Source organism: Aricia agestis, chromosome 17, assembly GCF_905147365.1.
Source record: "Aricia agestis chromosome 17, ilAriAges1.1, whole genome shotgun sequence".
Taxonomy (NCBI): Eukaryota; Metazoa; Arthropoda; class Insecta; order Lepidoptera; family Lycaenidae; genus Aricia; species Aricia agestis.
The window spans coordinates 12723726-12749451 of NC_056422.1; the positions used below are offsets into that span (position 1 = coordinate 12723726).

The window sequence follows — 25726 nt, forward strand, 5'->3', positions numbered from 1 at the left end:
ACAATTAATGTAACAAAATTTACGAGTAAAATATTTTGGCTTTGCAAAAGCAAAACACAGTTGTGAATTATTTGAAAGACTCGATATTGAAATAGTGTGTCACATCTCTATGCACTAGAGTTATTTTAGACAAGTTTTTCTTGCACTTGATGATTTGTTAGGGTATAACATACTCCTGTGATCTCAAAGCGTGAATGTATTACATTATGTAGAATTCATTAAATATCGCAATTTGGAAATATCACGTTTTATGAGCCCGATTAGGAAAATAAAAAACAAATAGAGGGCTTCATTTTGATAAAAATGTAATTAACACAAGCCCAGATTGCCGTGTTGTTGGATCTTGTCTTAAATCTCAAAGATTTGGCACTAAATTTCAATTTAATTTAGTTCCGTTATAATCCTTAAAATGTCTAGGTTTTTTATTTTCCTTCTCAAGCTATAATAATATCAATTACCTACCTCTCGACGTATTATTTTTTAAAGAAATTAAAAATGCAAGTGGATTGTTTTGTGCCAACAAAATAAATAAAAAGAAGAATGGATTAAATTTGGAGTGTCATCCCGGAATGTCGATAAAACATAGCCCAACACTAGTATTTTGTAACATTCTCTGTTATTTAAATTCTGAGAAAATATTTTTTATCTTAATCAATTTCTGTTTAAAATAAATACTTTTTTAAGATTTGTTTAAAAATTATACTTAGTTGTTAAATAAACATCTTTTTCCAAAGTAATTGTAAAGAGTGGAAGGGCTGCAGCTTGCAAAACACAGAGACATGATACTTATAACTAGACAGCGCACCCAAAAACGATGTTTTCCTAAAATTAGTTCTATTTCTTTAACAATACGGTAGGTATTTCCCTCTAAGCGGTAGCATGCAAAAAGCGGTCCGAGCGAGAGCGTTCCCGCTGGTAGTGTGTCCTTGTCTGACTTCTTGCCAGCTCACATAATCATTTCTTTTGATTAAAATGTTAGAAAATGAAATACTTTTCTTTTTAATAATTTGCCAATACGAACGTTTCGTAAACTTGGAAACGTGTTTAAACGAAGTTGTACAGTTTTAATAATTAATATATTAGGTGATTGTACTCGAAAGTATAATTCAAAACTGAGCAACAGTGTGGTAATTAGATATTTTGGTACTGGTAATACTAAATGTAAGATGGCGATTTGCTTTGGTTGTTTGTTTGTTTTTCGTGTTTCGATTTGCAACACGAACAAGTCCTTTTTCGTAATAAAGTTTATTATATTTTTATGAAAAACGGTGAATTATTGTCGTGTGAAAGGTGACAGGGTGCAATAATGAGTAGGTAGTTGCTATTCCTTCTACGGGAAAGTAAAAACAACAATCTTAATCTTTCAGGTAACCATGAATTTGAATTATTGGAGATGCACCAAATGGCATGAAAAGTATAAAGTAAGAAAAGTAATATTAATGAAGCTCTGGATTTCTTTTGAGTCGGTGCTAGCCAAATAAATCCTGGCTTTTATTTTTTACCTATACTATCGGAAATCGCCGCTTATACCGCCTATATACTACCGCTATTAGCTAGACTCGTTATCAATAACCAGATAACGCCCGGAATTCCGTTGCGCAAAAATTCGTTTATTGCGTGGGAACCGTACATTTTTCCGGGATAATATCCTATCCTTTCCCGGGACTCAAAGTATCTACATCCCAAATTTCAAAAAATCGGTTCGATTTGAGCGTGAAGAGGTAACAGACAGACGGACGGACACACTTTCGCATTTATAATAATATTATAATATAATATGACATAAGTACATAAGTATCATAAGTATGTATCACACACACACACAGTGCACAGTCTAGTTGTAAGTATCATGTCTCTGGCAAAACATGATGGGCACCTAAGGTTCAGATTTCAGAATCCAAGGATCTTGACTCTTGAGATGTTGATGATGTACCTAATTATGTTTTAAACATGTTTTTAACCTTCTCGTTGCCCCACTATCTCGCATGTAAATATTTATTATTATATTTTTTTACGAGCATACAATTAAAAAATAAATAAGTCGAGAGGAACGTTTATTTGTATTTGTGTTACCGTATTTATTACCGGTTTCCCAGTTTAAGTGGATTTGACTTCTTTATGACTTGTGTGTGCTTCAACCAGAAATTATTTTGCGATGAAAAATAATTTAAATCCAATAACATTCCGTTTTTTGGATTCGTACGAGACACATAATATGGCCGTTCTCGAATGCTACTTAGGAGTCTCCTAAAACGGGCAACATGTTACATGCCTCAACATTTTGCTAGTTTTAGGAGCCTCTCAAGCCTTTCGGAATTAGCGTGACTTGAGGACTTAAGTAGCGATTGAGTGCCGAAAATCAGCAAATTGTATATTATAATATACTTTATAAAGTACCTGATAAATTAGCGTAAGAATATAATGAGAATCGATTTCTGTTGGCACACACACTATCGTAACGAGGTGGATGTGTGTTTTTGGAAAATAAAAGCTTTTAAAATGTGGAGCAATAAAACGAAATCATTTCCAAACGGATGTTTCATTTTCCCGCTTTTTAACCGACTTCCAAAAAACGAGGAGGTTCAAGATGAGACCGCACTGCACCAGCCACCAAGCACTGCACTTGCACCGGTGTAACTACGCTGCGGCGAATCGGCATTCCGCATTCGGCGCGACGCGACATTTCATTTCAATTATTATTTTTAACAAAAAATTAAAACCGACTTCCAAGGTAAAAATAATAATAATATGAACTAAAAAGTATCAAATAACTCTTACTCTTTAATACTTATTGCCTTATTCAGAATTCGTCTAAATCTCAACTATTTCTGTACCTAATACAGTCTTCATTGTTTTGAAGTCGGTAAAAAATTAAAACCGACTTCCAAGGTAAAAACAAGAATAACATCCTTATAATATGAACTAAAAAGTATTAAATAATTTTTCTTATCTAATAGTACCCTTTTCCGAATTCGCCTAAACCTTAACTATTTCTGTACATAGTACATACTACAGTCACAATAGACATAAACAGTCATCATTAGTTTGAAGTCGGTACCAGTCCCAAAAGTTTCAGATATTCTGACATTGACTGAACTCACTCAATTAGCTGGTACCGACTTCAAAACAATGAAGACTGTATTAGGTACAGAAATAGTTGAGATTTAGACGAATTCTGATTAAGGCAATAAGTATTAAAGAGTAAGAGTTATTTTAATACTTTTTAGTTCATATTATTATTATTTTTACCTTGGAAGTCGGTTTTAATTTTTTGTTAAAAATAATAATTTCACTCTTTTTAGTTATCTACAAGATAAGGCTTTATGCGTAAATAACCAGTACGAATGTTAAATATTCACATTGTGTTACTGTAAGCGGTAAGTGGTAAATGCTTGCAGTTATCTAAGCGATGCTGCAATTTCCAAACTTTTATCTTTAAAGGTTCAGGAGTTATGTTGAGTGTCTCTGGCTCCAGGGAAACCTTCGTATGAAATTTCACTTATTTGTGACATAATTATGTTTAAGTTACTAGAAACAACTTCCTAACCACTATGTGTGTTTTAATAAATTTCAAGGATTTACCTCGACTGCTCATAGATCCCATCATCAAATCACCGCTTTCGTAATTGTTATACAAAATTTAGATTATATCCTATACAACACCACAAGAATTTTTAAAAAAACGGTCCACAAACAGCGAAACAATCATCAAAAACATCCGCTTCGATGCAAAATATCACGAAAAGTACCACTAATTGGGTCATAATTTGATGACCCATGGTATAATTATAATTGTAATGACGATGATTAATCAAATTGATAAATTGGCTTATGCTTTCAGTGGTTTAAACAACGCAAAAATCCCCGAACATGTATCTATAGGGATTCGAAAGTTCTATTGGGTACCTTCGGATCCAGGGTATAACCTGATGTGAAGTCTTTTTTTTTTTTGGTAGCATGTGCCTCGAATACTTTAGAAAAAATTGAAATTACTATATGTTTCCATACAAATTCCAAGAAGTCCCCTCGATTCCTCAAGGATCCCATCATCAGATCACCACCATGCCATGGTACCATGGTATGGTGAGTATAGTATAAGGAAATGCTAAACTTCTAATTCGTGATTTTATGAGTATCTCACAATAGTGTTGAAGGTGAGGTAAAAATTTAAAACAAAATATGAGCACCTCGCTACGCGCATGGGCAATACGAAGGATTATTTGGAGTTTCTTGGGTTACGTAAGTAATTTAGTGAACCTTTTACTTATTACTGGTGTTCAATTCTTTAATATCGCTTTAATTTGGTTATTATCACCTGTAAAATATTACTTACCTAAATGTGCAATAGTGGGGAAGTCCGTCTAACTTGCATAAGGAAAGGCCGTCATATGCCGGTCTTACCTCCAATCAGATATTGTCAACCTTTTCAAACCTACTAGATGGCATTGCCCATAAAGTGGCCCGGTTCACAAGTGCCCTGGAAACCTGACCTCCACCACCGAAAATTATGATTTTGGGCTCATAACTTTATAAGTAAATAATATTAATATGTTCTTTTATAACGTTGTTTTATTTTAAATTACGGATTACACATGTGACATGTCAAAAAATTTTTGATAGCCCTGAACCCAAACACATGCCGGACTTGCCCCAATTATTTTTTTTTACTCAATAAAAACTAAATGAGACTTTAAGATTATAACAGTATAGTTCTTCTTCAATAACTCCTACTTACAGATGTCACTATCTGGTTTTTAGTCTCTTTAGTGTAGGTACATACGATGTCGAAATGCGCCTTTAGATGGACTTGCCCCAAAGACTGGGAAAGTCCGTCTACAATATGTTTCTTTGAAACATCAACTATATTTGCCACACAATAAATACGTGGGGACATAATATTATTACTAGCTGTTTGACCGAGCTTTGCTCGGTATCCGATGAAAATGACATTTTCTTGAAATGATTTCTAGCTAGATCGATTTATCGCCCCCGAAACCCCCTATACAGTGTGTAACAAAAATAAGTGATAATACTTTAAGGTGTGTACGTGTTCCTTGTAGAGAGTTCACTGTGAAAGTAGCAGCTCTGAAAGACGAATTTTTTTTTTCACTTTTGTATGGGCAAGGGCCCGAGCGTCACGAGTTTCCCCATACAAAAGTGAAAAAAAATTTTGGTCTTTCAGCGCTGCTACTTTCACGGTGAACTCTCTACAAGGAACACGTACACACCCTAAAGTATTATCACTTATTTTTGTTACACCCTGTATATAAGTACTAAATTTCATGAAAATCGTTGGAGCCGATTCCGAGATTCCAATTATATATATACAGTGTGTAACAAACTCTGCAAAGCAGCTCTGAAAGACGAAAAAATTTTTTCACTTTTGTATGGGCAAAGGCCCGAGCGTCACGAGTTTCCCCATACACAAGTGAAAAAAATTTTTGGTCTTTCAGCGCTGCCACTTTCACAGTGAACTCTCCACAAGGGACACATACACACCCTAAAGTATTATCACTTATTTTCGTTACACCCTGTATACAAGAATTGCTTGTTTAAAGATATAAGATAAACGTCTGTATTAAGTTTATAAAAGATTACTTTACCATCTACTGTGAACACCGTCTTTCTAGATACATTACAAAAGGAAAACCAACCAAGTTGACCATATTATAATATGAGTATGAATAATATTATTATTGTTTGTGTGCTGTTTCATTCTAGAAGGCATGAGTCCTCTTATTATAATATTAGCTTTGTTCACAATATCATTGTGTTGATGCTATGGATTTTCTAATGAGGATATCAGCTATTAATATAATTTTCCTTCCCTATCCTTGTCGATTTCGTTAGAGCTTATAGCACTGCACAGTAAAGATTTTTGAAGACACTTTATTATTTTTAGTGTCGCTTTACTATTCAAGTAGGTACGACACTTAATAATTATTTATGTATGGTCCAGTGAAATTAGGCTTAAATTAGGTAGGAACCTCGGAATTTGAGATACCCAGCTGTATGTCTGTAAATATTTGTAAATTGGCACCCTAATTGTTGTCTCAAAACCTTGCTCAAAACCTACGTAATATGGTAGGGTGTCCGCAACTATTAAATTTCAAGGTCAAAAGGTCATAAAAATCGGTTTTTGCGTTTTTTTTTGTTAATATTTCATTTCCTATGGGTTTTTTGCTATTTGTATTTATTACCATAATGTAGAATACAAAATTCTCTACAACTTCTGTTCGAAATTTTTTTATACGGTGAACCGTTTCCGATAAAGAGGGCGGAGAGCGCGCGGTCAAAGTATCACTTCAGGTTAACCGGTGCCTCCGGTCGAAAACGCGCCATATTCAATGTGTCGCGACACCGGTGTCCGATCCTTTAATGTCGTAATGTATGGCATATTAATTCATCAATAAATTGGCTCTCAAATTTTGTCTCTCTCTCGCGGTTGTAAAATGGCAGCCAGCTCGGGTTATCACACTAATCTGACCAATACTTCTCATGTATTTAATAGCTAAACTTATGGACTACGCTTACACAGGCAATACGTTTTGAATTTCGAAAATTAAACATAGATACCGCGCGCTCTCCGCCCTCTTAACTCTTTATCGGAAACGGTTCACCGTATGAAAAAAATTTTTGAACAAAAGTTGTAGAGAATTTTGTATTCTACATTATAGTAATAAATACAAATAGCAAAAACCCATAGGAAATTAAATATTCACAAAATAAGTGCAAAAAACCGATTTTTGTGACCTTTTGACCTTGAAATTTAATAGCTGCGCATACCCTACCATATGTAGGTTTTTAGACAACATTTAGGGTGCCAATATACAAATATTTACAGACTTCAGGCGCGGTCCGAAGGGGGGGGGGGGGGTCACAGGGGACATGACCCCCCCCCCCCCCCCAAGTCTAAGGACAAAATTGAAAAATCTCATCTCAAAATCTAGCCAAATAATAAAAGAAAATTTCTAGCTATTCCCTAACCACCACTGCGTCCGACCTTAGACAGCTGTCAACCCAGAACCGTCCGAGGGCGCAAATAAAAAAATATTTATTTGTGTAGTGAGTGACCCCCCCCAAATTCAGGCTGCGACCGCGCCTGACAGACTTACAGCTGGGTATCTCGAATTCCGAGGTGAACTTACTATTATTAATTGGACTAGTAATCCTTTATTTCAGACCGCAAAGCTGCGCAAGGTTCTGGCTTAAAACTTAAGCCGTAGGGTACACTTGTTAGTAAACAAGATGAGTAATTTTTACAGTGACTTGACAATAACAGAACTAGGGATTACCTACGTGCTAATAATTATTTTAATGTTCCCAGCGTGTTCACCAATGAGAACAATAAGTACATGATAGGGTAGTCCACTTTAAGGCACTATTGTAAGTTACAATTTGGAGAACACGCTGGGAAAATGGGAAAATGGGAGCACGCATGGGCGTACCCGCTGCCCTCCCTGAATCATGTTCACATTATAAATTTTTTATTCTTTATAAACACCTAGCTTATGAAAAATCGGATGGCGCAGAACCTGGGTAATTTGCCCCCCCCCCCTGGCCCAGAACCTGGGTACGCCCATGATTTGTAATGTCTTGATCTATGAAAAAAATAGCCATAGGTAATAGGAAGCCGGTAGATCAGCAGCCCTAGATTTATGAAAAGGCCGTATAGGCCGCGGCAGCGTCCTATGGGAGGGCGGCAGCGTCCTAGGAGGGCGGCAGCGTTCTAAGGAGGCGGTAGATTTCGTACATGGGGCGGCGGAAAAAGTGGCCTACACTTAGGGTTGCCAGGCATGCAGATAAAGCCGGACACAGTCAGGTTTTTGATTACGTGTCCGGCTAAAATTAAGAGGAGTCCGGCTTTTGTAGAGCTTTGAATCAATATAATTTTAAATGAAAATCTACTAATTTTCGAAGGTCTTACACGTAATGAAATGTAAAATTGTTTTAATAAAACAGAAAATTACGAACTTATTCCTACACTAAAGTTCAGATTCTAAGTGCTCGATAGCAGGACTTTTTTGTACAAATGTCCGGCCAAGCTGGCTGCTTTGTCCGGCTTTTCGGTTTAACGACCTGGCAACCCTACCTACACTAATAAAATAAATTAAAAGGGTTAATAACATTAAACACTAGATGACGGCCGTAACTTCGTTGCGCCAAAAATCGTTTATCGCCCGAGAACCGTACATTTTCCCGGGATAAAAAGTATCCTATTTCCTTTCCCGGGGCTCAAAGTATATCCATACTAAATTTCAGCAAAATTGGTTCAGCGGTTTGGTCGTGAAGAGATTAAACAGACAGACGGACAGACAGACAGAAAGACACATTTTCGCATTTATAATATTAGTTTGGAAGTATGGATGGCTACACGTAGGCACTTGAAATATTCACAAAATAGGTAGGTACTATTAGCACAGTGTAGATAAATAGATCTATTTATCTACACTGTGGTATTATTTGTGGGTTGCACCAACTTACTTTAACTATAACTGTAACTTTAACTATAACTACAATGCAAAATAACCAAAACTATATCTACTTTAAAATTGAGTTCCAAAATTCCACCGTAACATACATACTTACATACATACAGAGCAAGTTAAGTAAAAGCTTTTAAAATGGACGCCATCAAGACGCCATATTTAACCATAACCAAAGAGCTAGACAAGGCTTTAAATACACGTGTCGAAAAAAAGGAACTAACGCTGTCATCATACAAAAACGCCATTTTTGACAGTTCTCCTTTACCAGCAGCGCCACCACCCACGTTCTTATAAAGCCTTGTCGGACCAGCAACGTCTTCTGTCAAATTCTGTGGTCAAAGTTAAATTAGCCTTAACTATAACCATAACTTTGACCACAACTTTAACTTTAACCACGCCTCTGGTGCAACCCAACCTAGACATTACGTCTTAGTACTTTTAATAATTTGTAGTAAAATAAAATAAAATATATTTAAGGGGGGCCCCCCATACAAAAATACATTTTTTTAGGTTATTTTTGCTCTTAAATAGTACGGACCCTACGTGCGCGACTCCAACTCGCACTTGGCCGTTTATTTGTTAGTACTGTGAGAGCTAGACTTTGTTTAAGTCTATAATAATTAATTTAACGTGGGAGAGCCATGCTCCGGCACGAATGGGCCGGCTCGACCGGAGAAATACCACGTTCTCACAGAAAACCGGCGTGAAACAGCGCTTGCGCTGTGTTTCGCCGAGTGAGTGAGTTTACCGGAGGCCCAATCCCCTACCCTATTTCCTTCCCTACCCTCCCCTATTCCCTCCCCTTCCCATCCCTACCCTCCCCTATTACCCTAGTCCCTCTTAAAAGGCCGGCAACGCACCCGCAGCTCTTCTGATGCTGCGAGTGTCCGTGGACGACGGAAGTTGCTTTCCATCAGGTGACCCGTTTGCTCGTTTGCCCCCTTATTTCATTAAAAAAAAAATATATCAATAGTAATGACTATAATGTGATATTTAATTTAATGTGTAATTAATTATTAGTATATCATACCGAAGTACAATACGATCGTTAAGAAATATTGTACGTCTTTAGCAGCTATCCCTATCTCCTATATAAGTCCTATAACCTCTAATATAATACTTACTTTATCTATGAGTGAAAATGTTTAAAAGCAAACTGAGGCAGATTGCATCTTTTAAAAATATGTACATAAAATATTATACAGTAAGTAGGTACTTATTTGATATCCGGTTTCGATTTTTTCAGATAATATAACTACCTTCAAGTGCCAAGATGGTTATCCTTGGTAAAACCTGGTCTCTGGTAAAACTAGGAAGAGTAGAGCAAAGAGAATATTATAATCACTATGGGGTAGAGCGAGGTAAGATGGAATAGCTACGAGACGACCAGTTATCGAACACAATGGGGATTGTCCATTTTTTTTTAATTTTGCTCATTACAAAAACATTTCGAGGAATAAGGTCAGTGATCGTTTTTCTGTATATAAACGAAAAAATACCCATTAGTTACTTATATTTTTGAACAAATATGTTTAACCTTTGTTTGACCTTCGATGGCGTTAAATTAGCAATAAATTCGACCAACATTACGTTTCGAACTTTTGGTAGGCCGCCGATGATGACGTCAGAGCGAAACTTTAAAAATTTATTGAGAAAAAACTAGCCAATGAATTTCAAAATTATTTAATTTATATTCTTAAAATACCCTATTTTAACGAAAAAAAATATAAAAAGTACATGTGATTTTTTTTGGACAATGCCCATTAGGTACCTATAAAAAAATTTTCTCGTGTCGACTTAATTAGGTTAATAATATAATATACTCGACTGTTTATAAATATGTGATAAATTTTGTTCTCGCAAACGGATGTAAGCTTGTATTATCAAGTGTCAACTAAATACTGTTATGAAAATGTTATTAACAATAACCTTTACATAAAAAGTCTAGTCAAAGTCTAAAGCAGCGATACTCAACCTGCGGCCCGCTAGGACTTTTTCAGTGGCGCGCGTTAAGTTAAACTATTTTGAATTTCACGCCCACCGGAAAAATAGTACAAACTGCAAAGTCGTCGTGAAAGTCGTTAATTCTTTTAAATCGCTTATTTCAAAGAACGTTATGGCGACGCCTTGATAATTTGGATGTAGCGATATCGATTTTTCTCAGCAATGACTGAAAGCTAATAAACTAAAGTTCATTGTCAGTATTCATCATGTCTTTGAATTACCCATAGCATAACACGATTGGTCAACTTTTATAACACAGAATAATCAATTAAAAAACCTCTGTAAAAAAGGGATTCCTATTTTGTCAACAGAGGAAAGTGATTTAAGGTTCCAAAATTTCATAGCATACACTTTAATTTGCTCATAGCTCATATGAAATGTATTTATGGTTTTTAAATTACGCGACAAAAAACATTTTGTCGCTTTCGCCCTTTCCATTTTTTGCTGTTCCATTGCATTTGCAAGCAATCTAAAACATAATATCCAACACGGTTTTTTACTTTAACGCGGCGTCACCTTAAGTAATCAATTTTGGTTACGGCCCGCAGGCCGCCACCCAAGGAAAAAACGTCTTTGTGGCCCGATTATAAAGAAGGTTGAGTACCACTGGTCTAAAGTCTACGTAACCAGGTAGTAGGTACAAAAATTCACGCATACCTACAAGGCTACAGGCTACAGGATACAGACTACCGCGTCGCGAAGACTGGTTCAAAATTCAAATAATTGTTACTTTGACCATGAATTGACTAGCGTTTTCGGCATCTAGAACTGCCCCGGGGACCGGGGCAGGGTAGGCAGGGCGCAGGCCGAATGGATACGAAAATAGACGAAGTTTAAAATACTACCACAGAATATACAGGAGTCTTTTAGCGCTGCTACTTTCACAGTGAACTCTCTATAAGGAACACATACACACCCTAAAGTATTTTATTCGTGTTTTATCGAATACCGAGCAAAGCTCGGTCAAATAGCTAGTTAGCTAGTATATATATAATATTATAAATGCGAAAGTATCTCTGTCTGTCTTGCTTTCACGCCAAAACTACTGAACCGATTGTAATGAAATTTTGTACACAGATAGTCTAAAGCCTGAGAAAGGACATAGGCTACTTTTTACTGAAAAAAGGGCGTGTAAGGGGGTGAAAATGCATAAAATTTGTTCAAATTAAGTTACATCGCGCTATCGCTTGCTCTTACGTATTTCTACAGGTGGTACAATTTCAAATACTATATTTTTCGATTCTTTAGATTGTTTTACACGCTTGTATAATATAACTCACTACTCAGTAATGTATCTATGCAGTGACGTAACCTTTAACCTATCAATGATAAATTATAGTTTATGGGTAAAGTTGTGTAATGGGGGGCTAAATGGGTTTTAGGCATAAATAAAGTTTAATTTAAAATAATGAAATATTATGTGCACACTGCACAGCTGTTTTTGGGTATTTTGATTTAAGGGCAGGACCCCCGTAAGGGCTACTGGCGCCTGTGTGCAAAAAATGGATTTTGGCGTCCCTTTAGGCAATTTTTTGGGTCCTCGGTTTTGGCGCCCCTACAGAATGGCGCCCGTGTGCATTGCACACATTGCACATAAGGTAGCGGGAGCCCTGTTTAAGGGGTACTAGGGTTTTAAAAAGCTTTTAAATTTGACAACAATTTTGTTGACACCGCGCGCTATAAACTGAAGTCCACGCGGACGAAGTCGCGGGCACGGGGCAACAGCTAGTTAGGTTTTAAAGTAGATAATATATTATATTAGCACAGAATATATATTAGTATCTACATCCTACTCCGTAGTATTAGGTAGGTAAGCCTAACCTATAAGTTATTTCTAAATAATATTTTAAGATATTAGGTACTTAGATAATAATATGTTCCAGTGGAAGTTTTAACAAAAAGAAACTAAGTATAGGTAATTATTATTCAAAAACAAAAAAATATATTGGACCGTAGTTCCTTATCGCGCGCTGCGCATCGGGCTAGACTGAAAAAGTTGTAACGACACTTTTTTATTAGTACCTGCATGGTAGGGGCAGAGGGCGTGAATAGTATTCCTATGCGTCAACTAGATTGCGTTTTTTGAGAATAATCAGCGACGCGTTGTTAGTATTCCTGGGCGTCAGTAGACGGCGTTTTATTTAATAATTTTTTTGAGTGTATTTGTAATATAATATACAGGATTTTTGAACGTAAGAACTAAGAAATAACTTCGTTCCATTCGGGTGTCCCTTGACACCTCTCAAGTATTTATATTGCAGCTCAGGCAAGTAATAACAATAAAAATAAAAAGTAAACTTTGTATAAAAATATTTTATTTTATAAAGAACGTAATAAAATTTACATAGTGCATGTTGCAAAATATGGAATGGTATTAATTATTATTCTTAATTAAGTATAGAAATAAAATAAACATTTAACATTGAATAAACATAAAAGTATTGGCAATATAAATTATTATTAACATTTCCATAAAACATGTTTTAAATGTCATTATCTTTAAGAATATGACATACTTTTATTGCGGTCCTTTCTTCGTTATCTCAGCAATAAAAATAACTCGATTCACATGTATCATTATAACAATACAGTGATAAACTTATTACGATTTCTTGTGACCATCATACTGACATCGCCTTCAATGTTGTTTACATTAAATGCCTTAGTCCCTCTACCCTTCCCGTGTATAAAACTAGCGCTAACATTTACAACTTGGAGCGTATAGCATCGATTCTGCCGGCGGCTGATTTCTGTAGGTCCGTCAGTTTCATCGCCAGGCCCATGTTGCCTTGGATCTTGATTTTTCCCTGGAAGAACGCCTTCTGAGGGTTAAGTTTGCCGGAGATTAGGTCGGCGACGTCCGCGTCGTTGATGGTGAAGGTGACGTCACACTTGTCCTTGCCGTTGTAGCAGACTTTGCCCTTGCCCTCCTTGGCGTTGATCACCCAGTAGCCCTCGGCGCCGTTGGGCCCGGCCTTCACTCGGAAGCCGTAGATGCCCCTCACCTTCTCTATGAGGTTTTCCGTGTCAGATGCCATCGCCTCCTCCAGGATCTTCATGTATTTGTACACTTTGAAGTCCTGGGGATCATCGGTGATGGCCGCGACCTGGTTGGGCACGACATTGGCGAAACCTTTGCGATACATGGCTATGACGACGGCACCTCCTAATCCCAAGTTGTGCTGAAGAGCGATTCGCGCGCGAGGTACCTGAAACGAGTAGAGAATAAATTATTGCTATCACACCTTATCGGCGTAACGACTAACGAGTGTGGCGAAAACGTCAAGAACGTGATAAGTAGTTGATAGCAGTGACCCTTGCACTGCTGGCTTATCGAAAACGCGACCAATGTCCTCTTTGTGAGATTTAACCGATATGCGAGTACGTGTACAAGTAACAAAGTCCATTGTTGTTTAATTAATATTATTGGTTGTACCAGGGCCCCCGTAAGGGCTAGTGGCGCCTGTGTGCAAAAAAAGGATTTTGGCGCCCCCTTAGGCAATTTTTTGGCGCCCCTAAAGATGACGATTTGGCGCCCTAGAGGATGTTGCCCAATGCAATGCACACATGCACACATTGCACATATTATGGTAGCGGGGGCCCTGGGTTGTACACTTGTAAATGTGAAGCTGTTGTATTGTGGATGAGTAAATGACGACACGATTTAGATTCTCCACATGTGTCTAGAGATGGCGAATTCTCAATGGCTTTAGTTGACCCATCAATCCCCAAACGACACCCGGCTTGCCACAATCGAGGTGTTAAAGATTTAAATTATGAAATTGGACAATGCAATTATGTTGTACATAAGGTGTAAGTAAGGTTAAGGTTGTTAAGTAAATAAGGAAATAGTATCTTTAGCAATAAGTTACTATTAATAGTCTATTGTTGGAGCGCAAGATTAAAAAATAATTTATCATACTGAATTCAGCTTAGGAACAAGGAAGAATTAATTAAGTATGTACTAAATATTATTACTTAATTACAAGAACGTTAGCTAACAAATTATAGTTGTAAATTAATTAATAATTATATTTTTCTGTAACAAGATATAACATTAGATTTTTTTAATAGTCAAAACCATGAAAAACACGACAAGAAAATTGTAAGTTGTAACTTGTGTCATTAAGAAGTTTGATTTCATTTCTTAACATTTTCATTACTATTATGTACTTGGTACTTGTACATGTATTTTTAACCGACTTCCAAAAAACGAGGAGGTTATATATTCGGCTGTGGATATTTTTTTTTCTTTATACTTACCTAGTAATTAAAATATATAAATAATGTAAGTAAAAGTAATGTGTGTAAATGAAAAGGCACCCTATCTTACCCAACCATCCAATATTCTATTTAACAAGAAGTTTATCAACTTGATTGCAATTTTTGTTGAATACTCTTTGAATATGCATTTTAATTTGACAGTGTGTTAACTGTCAAATTAAAATACTATAAAGGGCCCCGAAGACGATCAAACGGTTTGACTCAAACACGTAAATTTTGGTTTGACTCAAACCGATTTGATCGTTTACAAAGCTAGTTTGAACGGTTTGTCAAACATTTACGTTCGAAAACGTTATTTTAAATAACGGTTTCAAATTATTCGAAACGTTTCCTTGCAATAACGTTTTTTGGGAACGAAAACGAAATGAGAACGTTATTTAATTAACGGTTTCAAATCGTTCGGAACAAGTCTTTGCAATAACGCTTTTGGGAACGAAAACAAAATGAGAACGTTTTAAAAAACGAAATAAAACGGTTAAATCCACACAGCGGGACCACCGAATGCTGACCACGGGTTGACATGAATAAACTTGTTTTTGTTAAAGCGCAGTGCCGACTTCCGCACCGCCTGCTAAAGAAAGGTACACGCACAGTTTGTCGGCGCGTGCCGGGGCGGATCGGGGCTCAGCGCAGCGCAAAATGCGCTATAGCACACTATTGCCGGCCGGGTCGCATCGCATTAACGGATTTTGAGTACTTTGGATATAGTGCAGCACGAGTCGGCGCATGAGTACCGGAAACTATTCCACCTCAATTTTTTATGCGATCCTCTTCAAATTGCCCTCCTGATGATATAAATGCCTGTTTGCCATGGAGCAACCCGGTGCCATATTTCATATTTTGAAGAAATGTATGGGAAAACAATAAAACCTTAAAAATCTAACCTTTCCTGGATTTTACCGTGCATTGTTACTGTGGAAAAATTATTTATAATAAGAAATACTAGCGAATGGTGCAATAATACAGGGGGTTTTATTTTTTCCTAAGAAATAAAAATAAAGTTAAATATTAACTTTATTTTATTTTTAGTACTTGTTCTTATAGCGGCAACAGATATACACAATCTGTGAAAATTTCAGAAGTATAGCTATAGCGGTTCTTGAGCTGATACAGCCTAGAGACATATAGACACACAGAGAGACGGACAGACAACAAAGTCTTAGTAAACCCTATTACTAAGACTTCTACTCTCAGTTCTCATTTCTCATACTATGGCCGCGATCCCGCGAATGAATGACCAAAAAAATAAAAATAATAGTTTTTGTTATATCGATCGAGGTAATGGCAAAAACCGGTTAAAACCGTTTTAAGGATCAAAAACGAAAAAATCATAATGTTCTCAATTAGTGTTCCGAATAGCGTTCCGTTCTGAACGAAACCGAAATATAATGTTCTTTAGGTATTTAAGGCGATAACGTTTCGAAAAATATAACGTTTTTCGAGCCCTGGTTTGAAGCTTGTTTGATGAAATTTCATATTTTCGTTGTGTTTGACGCGCCGTTTGATCGTGTTCCGACGCGTTTGAAGGTTTGATCAAACCCGGCTTAGTTTAGTGCTGGATTATGAAGAAGAAAAAAAGAATTCGTGGGTAAAACGATATTATGTTAGTCCATAGTCCATACCATTCTTTGGACCAGTCTTTTTTTTATGAAATAAGGGGGCAAACGAGTAAACGGGTCTCCTGATGGAAAGCAACTTCCGTCGCCCATGGACACTCGCAGCATCAGAAGAGCTGAATGTGCGTTGCAGGCCTTTTAAGAGGGAATAGGGTAATAGGGGAGGGTAGGGATGGGAAGGGAATAGGGGAGGGTAGGGAAGGGTATAGGTTAGGGGATTGGGCCTCCGGTAAACTCGCTCACTCGGCGAAACACAGCGCAAGCGCTGTTTCACGCCGGTTTTCTGTGAGAACGTGGCATTATTTCGGTCGAGCCGGTCCATTCGTGCAGAATTATGGCTCTCCCCCGTATATCTTTTTTTTTTCTCTTCTGACAGAGGACATTAACGTTATAAACATGAGATAATAAAATCGCGATCCTCGTTCTAGAATCTAGAGCATCTTCTGCATCACAAGACGTGTACTCGACAGCGCGTATTGAATGAAACTGCGCAGTGTCGTTTGACAAACCGTTCAAACCGACATCAAAGGGTTGCATCAAACACGTAAGGTTTGAATCAAACCATTTGATCGTCTCCGGGGCTCTTAAGTAGTTAAATTTTAGCTGCTAATTACTCATAATAGCAGGAGCCTTGAACTTTGTGTTATGCAAATACTAACCATTCATTAAATAACATCAGAATGCTGTTTGATGTTTCTAGCTAAAGAATATTAGCATTTATGTAACAGTTGTAACATTAGAAAGTTTACCTAGATTGGTATGGAGCAGAACATGTGTTTATATTATGATAAACATACTTTTTATATAATAATAATAATATCTATGGACGCTTCACACAACGTCAGTCTGGCCACATGCTAAGTACCTGAAGGACTTGTACTATACATATATTTAAGATTTTTATTATATGTTACACATTTAATTTTATACTGAGTGGCTGTAACTCTGTTATGTTCAATTTGCTGTATGGCGACAGTCTACTTTTTGTCTGACATGCACTTAGATAATTTGACATGCTAATGTGACATAGAAATTTTATCCCATCAATCCCCAAGCGGCAGCCGGCTGCCACATAACAATTGAAAATCTATTGTCTGCTTACTGCTACACCCATGATGGAGGATGCTACTTGAGAGTTTCAAAGAGAATTCAGTCTGAAGCCATAATACAATTGAATTCAATAATATTTTGTAACTCAGCAAAATAACAAGTTAATATTCCTCTTCCTTTATCAGGCAAGACCGTTAGCAACATAGTTATAATTTATTTTCTTGAGATCTGTATATTGTGTGAGTTAACAAAAAGTTGAATATATAAGCCACTATATGTATAAGTTAATTGAGATTCAGTGAATATATAATTAAGTTAATCTGATCCTTGTACTGTGACTTGCATATTGAGTGTCATTAAACTGTGTATTTCTTAAATAAAATTTTGTATGAGAATCTTTTTCTATGATGAACAACTGTTGCCCTACAACATTCAGATGAACACACAGACAACTCAACCATTACAATGTAGATAACGAACCTGTCTATCTCCAGCCTCCCCTCTGAGCTGCCAGACTAATTCAGCGCATTGTGCCAATCCCGTAGCCCCTAAAGGATGCCCCTTAGCTATTAAGCCACCGCTCGGGTTTACAACACATCTGCCTCCATACGTGTTGTCACCGGAATCAACAAATTTACCGCCTTCACCTTCTCCGCACAGTTGCAGCCCTTCATAAGTTATTAGCTCATTTACAGCAAAACAATCGTGAAGCTCTACAACATCAACCTGCTTTGGTGATATTCCTGTCTTAGCGTACAAGCGTTTTGCGGCCAATGCGGTCATATCGTATCCGGCAATCTTTATCAAACTGTTTTCTTTGAAGACTGCCTCGGTGTCTGTGGCCATCTCCATACCGATAATTTCTACTGCTTTGTTCTGCAGTCCATACCGAATGACAGCCTCCTCCGACATCAAGACAGCTGCTGCTGCCCCATCACTCGTCGGGCAGCATTCTAGTTTTGTGAGAGGACCATAGATTTTTCTGGAGTTCATGACCTCTTCAACTGTATAAACTCTTGTACTCTGAGCCCTAGGATTTTTGGCTCCATGACGGTGATTCTTGGCGGCGATCTTTGCAAAGTGTATCTCCTTTGTGCCATACTTTTTCATGTGCTCAATGCCAGCATTGCCGAAATATTGTGCGGTCATCGGTGCGCCGGCTAGGTCTGCCAGCTCGGACATTTTAAGGGTCAATTTGTCCATCGGATTCGTACGGTCCGTGTAGGCGCCGCCGCCGAGGGCACCGGGGGCCATTTTTTCGAATCCGACGGCTAGGATGACGTCGGATACGCCGCCCTCGATCAGCTGCTTTCCGAGGAACAGCGCGTTCGAGCCGGTGGAGCAGTTGTTGTTGACGTTGTAGATGGGGATGCCGGTCATCCCGACCTGGTACAGCACGCGCTGGCCGCAGGTGGAGTCCCCAAAAACGTAGCCACAGACCGCCTGCTGTACCGCCTCATACTTGATACGGGCGTCGGCTAGCGCCGCTTCGACGGCCTCCTTCCCTAGCTCCGGGTAATCGACGCCAGAACTGGGCTTGACGAATTTCGTCATACCGACACCGACCACAAAAACTTTTCTGGGCATTTTGATTATAATTACCTCGTATGATTTGCTGAGTTGAGATTACACGATGTCTTCGAAGACGACGTTTGTGGCCGCGCAATTAGTTTACGAAATGCACTGACGCAGCTAGCACGAAGTTTATAAGTTAATTATTATTTTGCTAGGTCAGTTGAAGCGTGACCCCCGTATCAAAGTAAAACTTGAAATGCAAAATCAAATATATACTAGTAATCTGTGTGCAAAATGGAAAGGAAAATGAACCAAAGTCCGAATTCCACAAAATTACGCTTTGCAAGTCAGCTGTCATTTGTCATATGTTTGCTGAATGCTGTCACCGTCAGGCGTCAGTGACATGTCAATATTTTTTTTATCCTGCGTACTTTTTTGTGGCGGATGCTATCATCACATAAGTAGGCAACTACTAACTCATAACCTCTTTCTTTAATACGTTTTGTACAGTAATTAGTATACAAACTATACAAGGGTATGCACAGCAATTTACTATAATATCCATTCTGGATAGAAATTTTACTTATTTGTATGAATTTATTATAAGTAATTACGAATTTCTTCGAAAAATGAAATACTGGTATGAAATAAAATATTTGACTAAAAATAAATAAAATATAACAATACACTGGCGACTTTTCAATGGCTTTTTATTTCTGATTGACAATATACGTCTTAATATAATAGTTTTCTTTCAATTTTGTAATTACAACAGAGATTGGAAATGGCTTTGGATAAACAAAAAATTTTAAATGAATTAGAGAGTGTAATGAACCAGCTTCAAAGTGCAAATTGGTAAGTATTTCTTGATGAAACATTCTTTCCAAATAATTCACATTTTATTTGAATGCATTTTCATAAAAAAAACCTTTACAGTGGTTGTTTAGGCAATGTATTTAATAATCAGCAAGTCTCGAGTAGCCAACCACAAATGGTGGGCTTTAATGCACCACATGGCTATGGACATAACAGCCATGGTGGCAACTGTGGTCACAGTCCAGGCGGAGCTGCTGTCCAGAGTTCGTGTGGGGAGCCCTGTTCTAATGGTCAAGCACATGGTAACTGCACTCATCACCGCCCATCTAATTTTGGCAACGCCACACATAACCACTTTGATCCGGCAGTCGTCCAACCAATTGTTAAAGAAGTTTACGACGAACTTAAAACAATGACGCCCGAGAATACGTTTGTTAACTCTCCTATCGCTAATCAAATGGGTCTACCTATTGCTAAAGACCCACATAATTTTCCTAATCAATACAACGCGACCAATATGCCTGATATGCAAAAAGCTATGGAGAATGCTAAAGCTATGCAAGCGATGGGAAATAAATTTATGAACACAGTAAACCATGATCAAAATATGGCAAACAATACACTTGAAAACACTCAACCAATTTCACCAAAACTGGCTCCACCTCCGATGTATAATGTTATGCAATGTCAAAACTGTAGAGCAACAGCAGCACCGGTTCAACAAATAGCCAATAATGGTCTCACTCAAGTACCTAATAATGTCATTCCAACCAACCCGCAACAAATGCTACAAAATCACTCTCCATACGGTCAACATGCGCAAGGCATGGCAAAATTTCAAGAACTGTTTCCTGGAGTAATGGGTAATGGAGATCTAGGTTTCGACCCCATGGCAGTAGCGATAAAAATGAATCCTAACAACCAGGGTGCACAAATACCAGTGGGACAGAGTTTAAATAATTTTAATCAAGCCAACAATGCGATCCCTTGTGCTCATCTTACAGCGCCTTCGCAACAGTTAAACGCATTGCATCCTAACATACCTAACATTAGTATGCCAATGGCAAACCCGAGTATTGCGCCATTGAGTGCGACTACAGCCGATACTCCAAAAGTACATAACAGCAACAACGGCTTGTACCCGGACGAGCAGCAAGTCTATCAGATTACTCCGAGGCAGCAAACCACACGGTCAAAACCAGCTCCCGACCTCACTCCCCCTATGCACAGACCATTCCACCCTGCCACCGAAAAGCTCATGAATGAAGTTCTGCCGGGGTCTGTGCCTACTCCAAAATCTGGCATTTGTGAACACATTCATTCACCTGTACCGCCAGTCTTCAAAATACAACCACAGGGACAAAAACTGGAATACAACACTCTTGGGCAACCGGTGGAAATTCTACCAGCAGAGATTTACCACAAGCCCGAAGAGAGTTTACCGCAAACATTATCGCCGCAGCTGAACAATCTATCGAGCGGTCACATGAATGCTTCGATGAACAAAGAGTATATAGTGAACAACATAGCATCGAACAAAACGCCTTGCCTGTTGGCAAACGCCATGTCCTACGGAACACATTCCGATGGGCAACTGAATATGAATCTCCCTAAGAACGACAACAACTTTGTTGAAAGTACGGTAGGGGACACTGCAGTAAACAATCATAAATCCCCGCGACCACAAGTTGATTTACATGCTGGGGACAAGCCAGATATTGCGCCTAGTGCAGGTGCTCCTGAAAAGGTAACTTTAAATTTAGAATATTGAAAAGTTTTATAAGCAAGACTGGCCCTACCAAAGGGCGAATTGAGCAGACTCTCAGAGGGCGCCTCAATGGTTTAATTTTACCTATTCAAGCAAGCAAGAAGGCGCTATAATCCGATCTCGCTCCAAAACCTATAGGCCTGGAGATACTGACATAAAATTCTTGGTCATTTGTACCAGTATGGCGGTTTTACAGGGGTACAGTTACGTAAAGGCAAAAAGGAAAATGATGGTCATAGCGCTCGCACTGGCAGCCCAAACGCGTGGGCGTTAATCAAACGTGTCGGTTATATTATAACGAGTGTCGAACGATTTGTTCCACAAAAATGCTTGTATTTTCAGATAGTCGAAAAAAAATAAGGCGAAAGCGTAATGCCATACTTGTCGGGTGCGGCTTACAGCCCGCCATACCGACGCGAATACGTTAATTTTAATAAAAAAATTGAACCAGTGGTACCAGGCAAATTTTTGTATAGCTAATCATCGTCAAGTAGCCATTCACGAAAATCACCTTGCCATACTTTTCCGACAGCGCCCAATGGCCGCCATACCACTGCAAAGGTGTAATTTTTTTTTCGCCAAACGATTTGTACCAGTATGGCATTTAAATTTATGGAAAGTATTTGACAAAATATGACCGTTATTATTTTTCCTATACTTCTAGTAGGGGGAAAAAGTGCTGCCATACTTGAAATACTTATTTATTTGACACGTTTCAAAAATACGACTATAAAATACGTAAAATCATTTTTACATCATGGCTTCATTGTAGTCTCTTCATTTGGCAGTTACAGATTGTAACCATGGGGCGGGATGACTCTCGGACTTTAGCAAAAAAGTAATAAAATTTGGACTATTTGTACCAGTATGGCATTTGGATTATTGGAAATTATACGATACAATGTGACCATTGATATATTTGCCATACTTGTAGTAGAGGGAAAAAGTGGCGCCATACTTGAAAAACCGTTTGAATTTACATACAAAATCTTAGGATTTTGAAATGATATTGTTCATATTCGCTGCCTCTCATAGGTATGGCATTATCAGGGTCCTATTTATGATCATACAGGGAACTGTTAAAAAAGTTTCAGGGTGGTACAAATCGTTTGGCGAAAAAAAAAATTACACCTTTGCAGTGGTATGGCGGCCATTAGGCGCTGTCGGAAAAGTATGGCAAGGTGATTTTCATGAATGGCTACTCGACGATGATTAGCTATGCATAAATTAGCCTGGTACAAATGGTTCAATTTTTTAATTAATTTTAACGTATTCGCGTCGGTATGGCGGGCTGTAAGCCACACCCGACAAGTATGGCATTACGCTTTCGCCTACTTATTTTTTTTCGACTATCTGAAAATACAAGCATTTTTGTGGAACAAATCGTTCGACACTCGTTAATTATCCGACACGTTCGATTAACGCTCACGCGTTTGGGCTGCCAGTGCGAGTGCTATGACCATAATTTTCCTTTTTGCCTTTACGTAATTATACCCCTGTAAAACCGCCATAATGGTACAAATGACCAAGAATTTTGTGTCAGTATCTCCAGACCTACTAGCTTCGGACCGGACTGCGACACTGTTTATAAGCCAAGTTAAATTAGTAGGTACCTAATTTATATATTTTTATTTCAGCTATCTCCAAATTCTGACCGCAAACACAGGAATGGTCTCCAGGATATTGTCTACACGTCGTACCCAAAGTCTACAAAGTGGTCGTTCCATGGAAATGCGCGAAAAACCTTTCCGCCTGGACAACGACCAGTTTAACTATTTTTATATTTCTTTACAATGTTTTCTTATTGTTGTTTTGTGTTTCTGATAGTAATATACTCAAAAAAATGCATATTTTTTATATTTTTAACCTCTTTTTTGTCTTGAATGATTAACAATTTTTAGGGTTCCGTACCCAAAGGGTAAAAACGGGATCCTATTACTAAGACTTCGTTGTTTGTCCGTCTGTCTGTCTCCAGGCTGTATCTGAAGAACCGCTATAGCTAGACTTCTGAAATTTTCAAAGATTGTGTATTTCTGTTGCCGCTATAATGACAAAATATACTGAAAACAACCTTGACACTAACAAAACAAAATAAAATTAATATTGGGGGGCTCCCATACAAATAACGTCATTTTTTCGGCCTTTTTCACTCTATATCAATAATGGCAAGAGATAGGGCACTTGAATTTTTTTTCATACATTTTTTGTTATAAGTACATATAGGTACGTATTACGTGTACTTTAATATCTATATATATATAAAACTCAAGGGTGACTGACTGACATGGTGATCGATCAACGCACAGCCCAAACCACTGGACCGATCGGGAAATTTGGCATGCAGGTAGATGTTATGACGTAGGCATCCGCTAAGAAAGGGTTTTTTTTTTTTTTATATGAAATAAGGGGGCAAACGAGCAAACGGGTCACCTGACGGAAAGCAACTTCCGTCGCCCATGGACACTCGCAGCATCAGAAGAACTGCAGGTGCGTTGCCGGCCTTTTAGAGGGAATAGGGTAATAGGGGCGGGTGGGGATTGGAAGGGAAAGGAATAGGGGAGGATAGGGAAGGGAATCGGGCCTCCAGTAAACTCACTCACTCGGCGAAACACAGCGGAAGCGCTGTTTCACGCCGGTTTTCTGTGAGAACGTGGTATTTCTCCGGTCGAGCCAGCCCATTCAAAATTACCAATTCTACCTCCAAGGGGTTAAAAGAAGGGATGAAAGTTTGTATGTAATAATACTGCTTCACACGAGCGAAGCCGCGGGCAGAAGCTCGTTTTATAATAATTTTAAAATAAAATTAAAATTGAAAGGGGGCTCCCAGGCAAAAATAAGTACAATTTTTAGCCTATTTTGCTCTGTATCGGGACGGAATCCTTCATGCGCGATTCCGACTCGCACTTGGCCGATTTTATTACTTATTGGTTTTATTTAACATGCTGGCAATATAATAATAAGTGTGGAGTATGTTAGGTTAATCTATATTAATTTAAAGGACGGGCGCCATCGCAATTCTCATATATACGTAATACTTGGTACTACCAATATATTATATTCTGTGGTTATACCAAAATCATTTTCTCATACGAAAATAATTAAGATGTTTGAGTTATTTTTCAGCTTAAAATAATAATTACGTAGGTTCCTGCACAAAAAATTACTACAAAATATTTAAACACTAAAATATTTTAGTGTGTAAATATTTTATTATAGTTTGTTATAAGTAATTGTTTTTTTGATTACCATTTAATTTTAATACGAAATATACCATAATATACGAATCAAAGAGACAATAATCCTCGTTCGTAGGCTTCGTAATATTAAATAGAGATTCTAAACCGTAGACCGTACTATAGTCTGTCAAGAAAGTGAAGAAATTAAAAAGTGGCAACATCGTAGTGTCATCCCTTTCAAATCAATCTAAGAAAAAAGGGATGACACTACGATGTCGCCACTTTAAGGGTTCCGTAGTTAATTTCTTCACTTTATTGATAGACTATAGTTACAAAAAATTTACGATAGAGGGCGCACTAGTAGGTATAGATTTTTTTGCTAAATAAGGCATAGAGTATAGACCATTGATTCCCAAAGTGGTCCAGATGAGAGGTGAGTGGACCCCCAGGGGTCCACGGAATCCCGACAGGGGTCTACGCTTGCGTGGAAAAAATGGGGGTCCACAAGTCGTTAACGGGGGTCAATAAAAATGTAATTGGTGACCCGACTTGACTTCTCCAATGAATATAGGCAGCCAAAGTGGTAAGAAGCGCTGAAATTGTTTTTGTAAGAACTTGCATATTCCATAATCAGAAAGAGTGTGTCGATGTCGCAGCCAACTGGTTAAAATAGCCGCTCAATCAAACAGTTAGCCCTTTGACTGAACAACGACATTCAATCACACGTCTAGCTTTTTAATTGAATAGTGTTGAAGCTGTAGTGTTGAACTTATTGAGCTATAACTGAAAGCTCAAAATGTTCAACACTACAGCTGAGTCAAAAGCAGCCGTTTGATTGAATTAGTTCAACGCTCACCACCGCGGCGCTAGGTGCGTTTTGTTTACAATTTTTTTTTTATGAAATAAGGGGGCAAACGAGCAAACGGGTCACCTGATGGAAAGCAACTTCCGTCGCCCATGGACACTCGCAGCATCAGAAGAGCTGCAAGTGCGTTGCCGGCCTTTTAA

The 25726-nt window shown here is 38.0% G+C and overlaps 2 protein-coding genes across 2 annotated transcripts; one reads left to right on the forward strand and one right to left on the reverse strand.

Annotated features, from left to right (window-relative positions):
• Window positions 1-13056: 13056 nt before the first annotated feature.
• On the reverse strand, window positions 13057-19223 carry LOC121735522 (sterol carrier protein 2). The gene is made up of 2 exons (XM_042126361.1): window positions 17924-19223; window positions 13057-13702 (listed from the first exon to the last, which is right to left on the reverse strand). The coding sequence occupies exons 1-2, from the start codon at window positions 19028-19030 to the stop codon at window positions 13199-13201; spliced, it is 1611 nt and encodes a 536-aa protein (XP_041982295.1). The 5' UTR covers window positions 19031-19223; the 3' UTR covers window positions 13057-13198.
• A 449-nt stretch (window positions 19224-19672) lies between these two features.
• On the forward strand, window positions 19673-23333 carry LOC121735521. The gene is made up of 3 exons (XM_042126360.1): window positions 19673-19813; window positions 19895-21521; window positions 23180-23333. Exons 1-3 carry the CDS (start codon window positions 19743-19745, stop codon window positions 23312-23314), a joined length of 1833 nt encoding a protein of 610 aa, XP_041982294.1. The 5' UTR covers window positions 19673-19742; the 3' UTR covers window positions 23315-23333.
• The last annotated feature ends 2393 nt before the right edge of the window (window positions 23334-25726 follow it).

Excerpts from the sequence above, each read along its gene's own strand:
- LOC121735522 (XM_042126361.1), bottom strand. The coding sequence starts at position 19,030 with ATGCCCAGAAAAGTTTTTGTGGTCGGTGTCGGTATGACGAAATTCGTC. Across the intron at positions 13,703-17,923 it reads GGGAGGCTGGAGATAGACAG|GTACCTCGCGCGCGAATCGC; the intron begins GTTCGTTATCTA and ends TACTCGTTTCAG.
- LOC121735521 (XM_042126360.1), top strand. The coding sequence starts at position 19,743 with ATGGCTTTGGATAAACAAAAAATTTTAAATGAATTAGAGAGTGTAATG. Across the intron at positions 19,814-19,894 it reads CAGCTTCAAAGTGCAAATTG|TGGTTGTTTAGGCAATGTAT; the intron begins GTAAGTATTTCT and ends AAACCTTTACAG. Across the intron at positions 21,522-23,179 it reads GTGCAGGTGCTCCTGAAAAG|CTATCTCCAAATTCTGACCG; the intron begins GTAACTTTAAAT and ends TTTTTATTTCAG.